This window comes from Filicampus tigris, chromosome 4, assembly GCF_054856515.1.
Source record: "Filicampus tigris isolate MCC_2025a chromosome 4, RoL_Ftig_1.0, whole genome shotgun sequence".
Lineage (NCBI taxonomy): Eukaryota > Metazoa > Chordata > Actinopteri > Syngnathiformes > Syngnathidae > Filicampus > Filicampus tigris.
Window position 1 is genome coordinate 5,584,293 of NC_141220.1, and position 12,024 is coordinate 5,596,316.

Below are 12,024 nucleotides of genomic sequence, written 5' to 3' on the forward strand. Positions count from 1 at the left end.
TGAAAATCAAAACTGTAAATGGGAACACTGCAGATGTCTCTGTGGCGCAATTGGTGAGCGCGTTCGGCTGTTAACTGAAAGGTTGGTGGTTCGAGCCCACCCAGGGACGCAAGGAACGTTTACTGAATTTGCCTTAATATCAATTCTATTTTAGGAAATGACATGGGGAACACCGTGAAAATCAAAACTGTATAAGACATCAATGCTGATGGTTGTGTGGCACAATTGGTGAGCGAGTTTTGCTGTTAACTGAAAGGTTTTGTATTCGAGCCCACCCAGGGTCACAAAAAACATCTTCTGAATTTGTGTTTGTTATTATTTCAAAATTTGACAATGAAGAGACTTAAGTGGTGAAAATCAAAGCTTTCTATTCCAGCACTTAGGATGTCTCTGAAAGGTTCATGCTTTGACTCCACCAAGGGATGCAGTGAACATTTTCTGAATTGGCCTTTTGTTGTCAATTCAATCCCTCTAGGTAGAAAATGACATGCATTACACGGTGAAAATCCAAACTGTATAAGCTTGCTTTGAGGATCATTCTGTTGCACATTTGGTGAGCGTGTTCAGCTGTTAACCTAAAGGTTAGTGGGTCGAGCCCATTCAGGGACGCAGTGGTTTTCTGAATTTGACATTTGGTATATAGACATGGGTCACACGTTCAAAATTAATACAGGACAAGTCACCAATGTGGCTGTCTCTCTGGCGCAATTGGTGAGCACGTTCGGCTGTTAACTGAAAGGTTGGTGGTTCAACCCCACCCAGGGAAGCAATGAACATTTCCAGAAGTTGCATTGGGTATTAACTCTACTTTAGGAAATGACTTGGGTTACACGGTTAAAATCAAAACTGCATAAGACATCAATGTGGATGTCTGTGTGGCGCAATTGGTGAGCGAGTCTGGCTGTTAACTGAAAGGTTGTTGATTCGAGCCCACCCAGGGATGGTATGACCATTATTGAAATTTACCTTGTGCATCAATTCTTAGAAAATGACTGTGTTAAACGGTAAAAATCAAAATTATATAAAGCATCAACGCGGATGTCTGTGTGGCTCATTCGGTGAGCGAGTTTGGCTCAGTTGAAAGGTTTTGTATACTAGCCCACCCAGGGTCCTCAAGTTGCATTGAATATTAGTTGGAAAGTGACATGGGTTACACGGTGAAAATCAAAACTGTAAATGGCAATAACGCAGATGTCTCTGTGGCGCAATTGGTGAGCGCGTTCGGCTGTTAACTGAAAGGTTGGTGGTTCGAGCCCACCCAGGGACGCAAGGAACATTTTCTGAATTTGCCTTAACATCAATTCTTTTTTAGTAAATGACATGGGTTACACGGTGAAAATCAAAACTGTATAAGACATCAATGCTGATGTCTGTGTGGCACAATTGGTGAGTGAATTTGGCTGTTAACTGAAAGGTTTTGTATGAGTTGGCATACATGGTAAAAATAAAAACTGTGTATACCAGCACTCGGATGTCAACTGTTAACAGAAAGGTTGGTGATTCCAATTCAACAAGGGATGCAGTGAACATTTTCTGAACTTGCCTTTGGTATCACTTAATTTGATAGTGAATTTGCTTATAGGGTGAAATTCTAAACTGTAAGAAGTCTTAGTACGGATTTCTCTGATCTAGATCAAATCATGCATGCATACTAGAGAAGCAAAACAAACTACCATCTACATTAAAAAAAATTATTGGTGCCCAAGAAAAGTGAAATATGGTTCGTAAATATTTTTGTATTCATAGGTAGTTTCATATGATTATTGCAACTCTTTTGGTTCCATTTTAAAACGCAATAAATATTCAGCTGAATAAAAAATAAGGCCACATTACCGCCTCCAATTTCAATTACTCCACCATTTATAAACATGTCAGGAATGCTGGTACAAGCTGCAAAGTTCAATACAAGTTGAATGTACTCTCATCTTAACTGTCTTCATTTTTCAATCATACATACTTTAAAGAATTCTAGCTGTAAGATAATGATTATTATAAGAACAGCTGCTTGCTGGTGTGATTATGCTGCAATTTACATCTGATCCGATTAGTCAAATTATCACAACTACTGTTGGTGAATAGTTGACTAGCAAAATAATTGTTTCTGGCAGCCTTACTTGACACGCTTGCGCCAAACATCATTGTGTATTGCGTTTGTGGGTGCACCACACTAGCACACAGAAACAAGGATTGCAATGATTTGAAAAAATGTAATGGAAATTCGGAACTGAAAATTGAAAATCATATAGAACCGGGGTTCACTGAATCAATACATCCCAAGCAATGCACTTACTTTATCACTTGAGGGAATGCCAGAAGTTGTTGCTGTTGCTTGCACCTCTGCTGAAGAACCTGGTGGTAGTCTTGCGAAGTGTGGCCTCTCTGAGGCATCGTAGTGCGCATGCTTGAAAATGTACGCGCTTTTAATTTAGGCTGGAGTATACTCTTAGACTACCACGAGATGGCACTAGGCGGCACGTTGGGCGACTGGTTAGCACGTCCGCCTCACAGTTCAGAGGTTGTGGGTTCGATCCCTGCTCCAGCCTCCCTGTGTGGAGTTTGCATGTTCTCCCCGTGCCTGCGTGGGTTTTCTCCGGGTACTCCGGTTTCCTCCCACGTTCCGAAAAACATGCATAGTAAGTTGATTGGACTCTCTAAATTGCCCCTAGGTGTGATTGTGAGTGCGGATGTTTGTCTCCGTGTGCCCTGCGATTGGCTGGCAACCGATTCAGGGTGTCCCCTGCCTACTGCCCGAAGACAGCTGGGATAGGCTCCAGCACGCCCTGCGACCCTTGTGAGGATAAGCGGTATCGATAATGGATGGAGATGGCTCTAAATTATAAACATTGTACCTTTAAAAAAAAAGAAAAGCAGTATGAGTTCTAATATTTTGGTTTTTTCGGGGGATCTAAACAAAGAAAACTTTGAAAACGGATAACAATACCGTTAAAACGAAGCTCGAAGTATCTCGACTCATAGTCGAAAACGTGCTTCTCCAATTTCAATGAAAACACAAATGCCTTTCGATGCTCTTTATTTTTGGGATACAAAATGTAACACGTTTGACCTATTGGCAACAAAGTACCAGGAGAAAAGTGATTTACATGTATTAAATGTGTGAATACTTATGGTGTGTAATAATTAGTAGGAAAACGATCACTTTGGAAGGGGAAATGTGAAACAAATTGTCATTCAGCTGTAATTTGATCACTGATGTGTGTCTCCACTTTGTATATTGTCTGGTAGCCATCATCCCACGCATATAGCTGTTTGTCTCCAGGGTGGTAGTGGATGCTGCTGTGGCTTGTGTAGCGTTTTGGGAAGAACACCACAGGACTCTCAGCACTTCCAGTCGATGGAACACAAAAGAGAAAATGGTTATTTAGTTAGGTGCTATTTCATATGAATATGATTACTTCTACTTAATTGTAGTACAAAAGGTTATCATAAAGTCGGTCTTTGGGGGACACTCTCCTGCATGTTTTAGAGGTTTCCTCCTGCAACACACCTGATTCAAATAATCAGGATTGTTATCAGGCCCCTCAGAATTTTCTGATGAGTTAATCATTTGAATCAGGGACAATGTTTAAACATGCAGGAAAGCAGCCCTCGAGGATTGGTGTTTGAGACCCCTGCCATAAAGTGTATATTTTTTAGGGTACATTATATTGTGAATGTGAATCCAAGGCCAACCTGTGGATGGTGTCATGAATATCATAGAGACACTGTACAGTTGACCGTCCACCATAGTGTGTGTTGTAGACAACATACAGAGTCCCACATATTATGAATGCTCCTTCAGCATCATGACTTTTGCACTGTGTATCCCAGATGAACTCTACTGCCAGGTTTCCTAGAGAAGAATAATTGTCATCAATGATTATGTTTATTTTCATAGAAGTGCTGCAAATTTGTTGGTGTTAATTCAACAAAATAGGGTGTTAATTTTGAGTGTTCATGCCAACAATATAAAGTGTGGGGTATTGCAAATTTCGTTACTGAAAACTAAACGAAAATATGTTTGTCAATGCACATTTTTCACTGAACAAAAACTAGACTAGATGAGACTAAAACCACTATTAAAGTGGTACTCACCCCCAAATCAACTTTTTTTTGCTAATAAACTGTGTAAACGGGTGTCTACTAGGAGTGTAACAGTACGCTAAATCACATTTCGGTTCGGTTCGTTTTTTGGGAAACTTCGGTTCAGTATATCTTCGGTCCAAAAAAAACAGATTTTTTTGATAATAAAGATAAATAAAAGCGAACCATTTGGAGATATTCTGAGGAATTACACCTGAGTAAAAAATACACTAACAATAACGGCATGTTCCTGGACGACGCTACAATATGATAAATCTCGCTATTTAAGTTTGACGTTTTTGCTCCCTCGTCTAAGAAACATTCACAGTCAGATGATGCCATGCATGTTAGACGTGCTATCTGCAACATAGCCGCCAATCTCATGTAGCAATGTCGGCACATAACTTTGGGAATCCTCCACGTACCTTTCCCCATCGGCGATTTTAACAGGAAAGCCAGAATGTTCCCAAACAGGAGACCGCAGTGTGGGGGGGACCTTCGATCTCTGGCTCTTTTCTGGCTCTCTCTTTTGTGCTGCAACCCTCCTCTCCCGCGTGCAAAAGTCAGTAGCGCCCGTGCGTAAGCTCGCGCTGATAAGTGGACCGAACCGAACGCAAGTGGACCGAACCCAAGATGCCATACCGAAACGTATTAATACAACCACGTGTACCGTTACACCCCTAGTGTCGACTAATGCTGTCTTCATGTCCTGGTGGAATTTGGTGCAAAAACCGTCTGTGTGGAGCCATCTTAAGGTAAAACACTGCTCTGCATGTGAATTTGGGTTTCCATCCTCTGACTTGACTAGCAGGGGATCCTGATGTCACTTCCGGAATCTTGACGTAGTCTCTCTGCCTCTGTGAGGTATACAAGTACCACAGTCTCGTACACTCCTCTGTAGCGAGTTGGAGTTAAAATTGTAGTGTTTGTGAACATCTTGATTTTCAGGTCAGTGATTAATTAGCAGTATTAGTATTTGGTTAGTTTTATTTAGCATAGCTTGTCGTAGTATAGAAATGATTTGGGTTGTAGTTTGTCACTGGTGTTGTCACACAGTGTGTTGCTCATGTGTTGTAATGTACCAAACCAAAATGTACCGCATGATGGATTTATTGCAGAGATTATTACGGCTACATAGCAGCCCCACCTGTAATTTTTATCCTAAAGGAGAAAGGCAATTTTAATTGTACAAATTCAAAGCACCACAATTAGTTGTGGCACTATGTGTAGGCAATTATTTGGAGATGTACAATGTATGCTACAGTACTCTACCTTTATCCAGTTTAGTTAGAACCAAGTTTCCTCCATATTCTGGGTCAGCATGAATGACCCAAAGACCTAGTTCATCCACTGCCATGTCCAAGTAGGTGTTGGTGTTTAAGCTGTACACTGGGAGGCGACCAGCACCGGGAAGAAGGGTGCTGTCGACCACTGTACCATTCGACAGGTCAACCTGAAAGAGAAATGGGTTAGAGATTTTTTTTTAAACATAAATAGGTAATCCTGTACTCTATTTGCTATTGGAACATGCACCAATTCGAGGATATAGAATATTTACAGAATGATTTATGCCTTTCAACGATAATGGCAAAATTTGAAAATTCACAGATCACATTAACACCCCAATGGCAGTCGCTGTGTCAAGTATCTTTGGCCTGGTAGTCTAAACAAAACAGAAAAATTAACAGGTACACAATTTTGGGTCAAAAGACTATATAATGAATGGTTTAACAAAATAAGTTAAAATATAAATATTGACAGCATGTTTCAAGCGGAGTCGAAAGACAAAATACTTGTACTTTTAAATACATTTCCTTCTTTCTTATCTCAGTTGATCTTCATTTTATATCACTTTACCACCAAAGTAGATATGCTACGTGGTATTGTTTTTTCTTTGTATGCATTCCTGCCAGACTAATTTGGTGAACATTGGTGCCCTAAAGAAATAAATTATATGATGAGCTCAGCTCAGCTCTGAGGTCACTTTCAAGTCATAAGTGTGTTTTGGAAAATTGATGTTCTGGCCTCAAAAAATACGGGCCAGCAAAGAAACCAGGAAAAATAATCCTCCCTAATGACCAAGTTGACTTGTAGTGCACTCAGTCTTCAGCCAAGAACCACATTACGCAATCCGCTGCAACTTTAAAATGAATCAGGAATTACAATTTACCTCTGGTGCCAAACTATCCAGTTCTTTGAAAGACCACTACATAAATTTGGATAATTTACAAATCTACAGAAAGAACAACAGATGATAACGTGTATTAGGCTGGATATACACACTTTTAGTATCTGGTTGGCTGTGTCTGCTTTGTGGTAGTAGAGGAATCCATTGTAGACCATATGGCCTGTTCCCTGCCATGAAAAAGGAAGCCTGACCACTTTAACTGGAGGTGCAGCGATTTTCTCCGAGAAGCTTTGTAGAGATGCGTACTCCAGTACTGTGTCATTACGGATTCCACTCAGCAGGTAGACCTTAAAGGATAATCAGACTTGATGTAAGTGAACATTGTTGTGGTCAAAACTAATAATTTTTGGTTCATCTGTGTAAAAATATTGTACTGTTTCACTTTGGCTCTGTGACAATCACAGCTATCGTCAGTTGAATGCTGTGACAAAAATAAGGACATCAAATGCCTTTCGATTACTACTGGCTGCAAAATGTTGGTACATGCCTTTGCTGCTCCAGCAGAAGGGTCCTTGAACCAGGAGCCCGCATTTTCTCCCATCTTCTTCACCATTTTGAGCGACTTAATTTGACTCAAGGCTACATTGCAATCTGGAAATGACAGAGAACACCAAGAATATTTTTTTGAATTGAGCTCATCTGTTGATAATTTATCTTGGATTTGCCCTTTTATTTTATTTTTCTTTGTCTGCATCAGGGGCGGAGCAGTGGGTGGGCCTGTGCACACCCAGATTGATAGACTGCCCACCCTGCGAGAATTTCGAAAAAAATATATCCTTTAAATTTTTTATTTGTGTTTCATTGTGTTTTTTCTTTTATTGACTATTAAGAATGGCATCATTGTGGTTGTATAAGGAAGATCTGAAATTCATATTCAGTTTGTAATTTTATTTTAATATATGACGTGTCTGGATAGGAGGATTGTGCTCAGTGAGAGAAATATTCAGGCCCACCCTGATTTTTCCAGGCCCACCCAGTAGCCACGTTCTGGCTCCGCCCCTGGTCTACATGTACTCCTACGTGTACCTATACTCCTCCATCATATTCAGTATTACCATACCATTGTCCACTTTTATTTTAGCTTTCCTCTTGAGCTGGTCCAGTTCTGCTGCTTTTATCTGTTGTTCAAGCAGTGCCTCCTCCATCTCAATTTCAGACTGGGCGGGCAGCTTGTTTTCGAGGTATTCCAGCTCTCTTTCCACTCGCTCTACACGCACAGACATGCTATCCAGCTGGCTCCTCACCTCTGATCTGAAGGAGAAATCACTTCTCATTTCATGCACTTCTTGCTCAGCAAATCCGGACGTTTCTTGGTACAACATACATATGAACCATTCATCGAATAGAAACTGTTCAGCAGTAATTGTACCTCATAACATTCAAGGTGGACAGATGACCTCTCATTTCTGAGGCGACATCGTAAGTCTTCTGGGTTATGCTCACTGTGTTTTGCTCACATTGATTCAGACGTTCCTGCGTGGCATAAATTACATAAAGGAATACATAAATAAATACAGAACTGAAGACAGGCAATGTAAGTTTTGACATGAAAAAGCACCATCTATTTAAGAAGCATAGTGGATAAATCACACCAATTTTCATGATTCAATAAAATCCTAGCCAAAATGTTCTTTTTACAAAACAAAAATGTGGAAGCTGAAGTAAGAAAATACATTTTTGTTTGAATGATGTTTCTCACCTTTAAGGAGTTAGCTAAATATTCAGCACTAAATATCCATCTGTACTTTTGTCCTTTGCTTTTTAAAGAGGGAAGTCAACCCAAACACATTTTTTTCAAGAATATGTTCCCAGCAGGACCACTAGTTGAAACACTGCATTCTGATTAATATTGCATTTGTGGAATATGAGTTAAGCAACAAAATCCACCACTTTCTAGCCATTTCTGGGGGCGGCCATTTCGTCACTTCTGTCAACTGAAAATGACATCACAACGACTCAGGGCTAAGGTAACGACCAATTACGGCTCAGCTTCAGAAAACAGGTCAGCCTTGTTTGGTCGTTACCTTAGCCCTGAGTCGTCGTAATGTCATTTTCAGTCAACAGAAGTGACAAAATGTTTTTTGTTTTTTTTTACTACATTTAACATGTTACTTTTAATGGACAGTATAATATGTAGTAATTACAATCACTAATATGTAATAGTAATACCTTCCTTATATTTCTATATTTATTTTAGTTGGAGTTATTCCAGGTCATTGTGGATTGTTCTGTCTTTAACAGAAGGGCTACCCTACTTTTAGATACATATAATCGCTGGCGTCGGACCAGCCTTTGTACCTTTGTAACTCCGAAATAGTTCAGGAGACCCCAAAAATGGCAAGTTTGTCCAACCATTAGAATTGCATCGTGAAAGAGACCTAGCCATTTTCAACACTCTAGATCGGTCAATAATGTGTAAAAGTAACATCCACGTGTGTGGACTGACCAATAGTAAAGATTTTGAAAAAATATTAAATTCACCCAAATGTGACTTACGAGGATTCGGTCCGAGGCCAGTGATATACTGACATTTCAGATGTATATCTGGTCAATATAGCCTACTGTACACAAATTAAATTGAATGTTGGCCCAAGAGTTTTGCACAGTACTAAGAAATATCCATTCATTGAAAGACTGTAATGTTATTTCTGCAGCTCTGACATCTTTTCTACAGTCAAACAAGACAGTAAACATTAATTACCATGTTTTCAATCACACACTCTCGTATTCTCACATGTAATTAGTTGACCAACAATTTAAACAGTAAACTTTCCGAGAAATTGACTGGAATTTTCACTCCACAACAGCAGTTTACTGGCATTTGTGTGTGGATGTCAAGGCGGATATTTAGTGCCAAAAGTAACGCGAGCAGTAAGCTTGTGGCAAAAGTCACGCTCCGTTTTTTGTAATTGAAGAAATGTTTCTTTGTATGTGTAAAACATGCTGTATTTGTTTCTGAAGCAGGATGTATTTGTTTATAGGCACATTTCTTATGCGCAAAAACAAAATGTATTTGTTTGTAAATGATGTTTTGTATTTGCAAAACACACTGTTTGTGAATTGTTGGGTCTGAGTAAATCACGTTTTGTGTGTTTGTGAGGTTTTGCCACGATTTTATCTCCATACACTGATCTTTGTTGTCAACTTGAAATCCGCGCAGCACAAATTCAGATCCAGCTTCAGCCTCTCGACCTATCACAGCCTAGGTTACGTCATCAGAACCACTTGGGCGGCACCGTGGATGACTGGTTAGCAAATCTGTCTCACAGTGCAGAGGTTGTGGGTTGAAGTCTGGGCTCCGGCCTTCATGTGTGGAATTTGCATGATCTCCCTGTACCTGCGTGGGTTTTCTCCATGTACTTTGGTTTCCTCTCACATTCCAAAAACATGCATGGTAGTTTAAGTGAATATTCTAGATCAGGGGTCACCAAGTCCGGTCCTCAAGGGCACCTTACAGATCATTTGAAACAGGTGTGTTGCAGCAGGGAGAGATGGAAAACATGCAGGGGAGGTGCCCTTGAGGACCTCGCTTGGTGACCCCTGTTCTAGATTGTCTGTCGTTGTGAATAATCGTTTGTCTATTTGTACCCTGGCTAGCGACCAGTTCAGGGTATACCCTGCCTCTCGCCCAAAGACATATAGGATAGATTCAAGCATGCTTGCGACCCTTATAAGGATAGGCGGGTCGGAGAGTTTGTATATACGCACACACACACATGCACACGCGCGCACACACACAGAGCCACACACCCACACACAGCTTATGTACATTATGTGTATATTAAAAAATATTCCACACTTACCTCTATCTGAGTCAGTCTCCTCTCCATGTACTGTACTATAAAGGCATCCTGGGGGGAACCCTGGCTCTTGACAGACCTCACACTTAGACAAACGCATAGCAAAAGGACAAAAAACTCCCTGTTTGACATTATTTGCACTCCCATGTAAGATAACTCAGCACTGAATCTATTGCAAAGTTTCAATAAGATATTTTTTTCATTTATTCTGCAACCCTCCCGCAGAATACATTGCATTCAATAGTTTGCCTGAAAAGACATAAGGACACACAAACCCACACACGCACACACACAAAACAATAATCCTCAGGATTTGAGTCAGTAACAATAGTCCTGTTGTGTTGAAAGATTTCTTGAGAAATAGACGTTCTTCCCACTCCTTTTCGTCTTGCTGGCTTTAGAAAAGGCTCTGCTTTGATTTGTAACCCCAGAACATTCTGTGTTGTTTCTCATTTAGTTGTTGCTTAGAGGCCAGTGGTTTTTGGATCCAGATGCACTTAAGGGATTCCAGCCCCTCTCTCCTCGCCAATCTGACCATATGTGACTCCTTCCTTTGTTCTCACCCTTTCTTGGAGTTTGTGCTTTTGAGGTATGAGCAATAAAAATAAGAAAAGGGGAGGCGCACGTTAAAACAACCAAGGTAGGAAATGAAAGACCCAAGATGGTGAAACAGCTCAGTGGTCAGTATTTTTTTTCTTTTTCTTTATTTGCCCCAATGACACGTGTTCAACTCTCACACTGAGCAGCAGTACAGCAACTGAAAACAGCCATTATTAAAAAGAGGGAGTTTGCAATTTTCAAATTGCTAGCAAGATTTGAATGTAGTCTCACTTCACTCCTCCCCCCGTCTTTGACCAAAGCCACACCTCTCACTGACATGAACGTGCACGAGACACGCACGTTTGTAAACGTTGGTAAATTAGCCGACAATTTAAACCACAGCTGCTACATTGCTAACATGACTTATTCACATTGGAGTGTTGCAAAAACTAAGGACAGGCCCCCGTGCAATGTAAAAACGGGCGCATCTTCATTTTCATGCCGGCCAAGTCTAGTTTAGCATGTTTGGGAATTTAGTAGATATGCTACGCTTGGCTGGCTGTTCCGGTGGCGTAACACAATTTTGGTGGATTTGATCGAGGCAGATAGATTTTGGCGCTTTGCGGACGTGTGTGGTGGATGTCATCGTATTTCATTCATAAATATGACAACAGCGTGGGACAATCCCTCTGGATCATTGTAGAAATCAATTAATTGAACAAATTATTATCATTAGGCTATCATTTAAAAAATATTTTAATAGCACCCCACTGACAGCGTGTCACAAATCGGTGGGGGTGGTCACACATACAGTAGATGCCCGATCGGGGGGTTTAACCCTTGTATGGCATTCGCGGGTCTGTGGGACCTGTTCAGTTTTTATTTTTTTTTAAATGATCCAAGGCATATCATAAGCCTTCTCCTCATGGTGATAACACACTGATCAGGTTTTATGTCAATAAATCTAAACTATTGTGCAGAACACTTTCACAGTTTGAAGTGGACAAGAGTAGTAATGTGCATTTGCATTTTGGTGGCGATCGGTCACCGTTTTAGACAACAGAACTGACAAAGCGAGCAATATTACCAAGCATGCCTTCCTCGCGTTTTTGGAGCGTGGAAATTTGTCGTAAACCTAATCACAAAAAAGACCTTAAATCACTACAGAGTCTTTTGAGGTGGGCATTTTAGTACTAAGGTCGTTTTTACATGAAAACCTATTATATAAGTGCCAACGTTAAACTCACCCAAGTGTCCCTTTAAACAACTAAAACTGCTTCTTCGGATACAATTTTGAAGTTTAGTCTGTGTCCCTCCATTTCCAAAATAGTTTTAAGCCTCCAGTGATTTGTAAGCTTCCATTTGGCGGTGTGTCACATAGCATGTCGTCAACAACAGGTAGTAATCAATGTCGGG

The 12,024-nt window shown here is 40.5% G+C and overlaps 1 protein-coding gene and 2 non-coding genes across 3 annotated transcripts; 2 read left to right on the forward strand and 1 right to left on the reverse strand.

The window, feature by feature from the left end:
- Window positions 1–35: 35 nt before the first annotated feature.
- On the forward strand, window positions 36–109 carry trnan-guu (transfer RNA asparagine (anticodon GUU)). Its single transcript has one exon. It is a non-coding gene; the product is annotated as a tRNA-Asn (tRNA).
- Window positions 110–1,193: 1,084 nt separating this feature from the next.
- On the forward strand, window positions 1,194–1,267 carry trnan-guu (transfer RNA asparagine (anticodon GUU)). The gene has a single exon. It is a non-coding gene; the product is annotated as a tRNA-Asn (tRNA).
- Window positions 1,268–3,014: 1,747 nt separating this feature from the next.
- Window positions 3,015–10,636, reverse strand: olfml1 (olfactomedin-like 1). Its single transcript, XM_086028527.1, has 8 exons — window positions 10,072–10,636; window positions 7,638–7,741; window positions 7,329–7,519; window positions 6,756–6,859; window positions 6,364–6,555; window positions 5,353–5,533; window positions 3,691–3,850; window positions 3,015–3,342 (listed from the first exon to the last, which is right to left on the reverse strand). Exons 1-8 carry the CDS (start codon window positions 10,303–10,305, stop codon window positions 3,186–3,188), a joined length of 1,323 nt encoding a protein of 440 aa, XP_085884653.1. The 5' UTR covers window positions 10,306–10,636; the 3' UTR covers window positions 3,015–3,185.
- Between the last annotated feature and the right edge of the window lie 1,388 nt (window positions 10,637–12,024).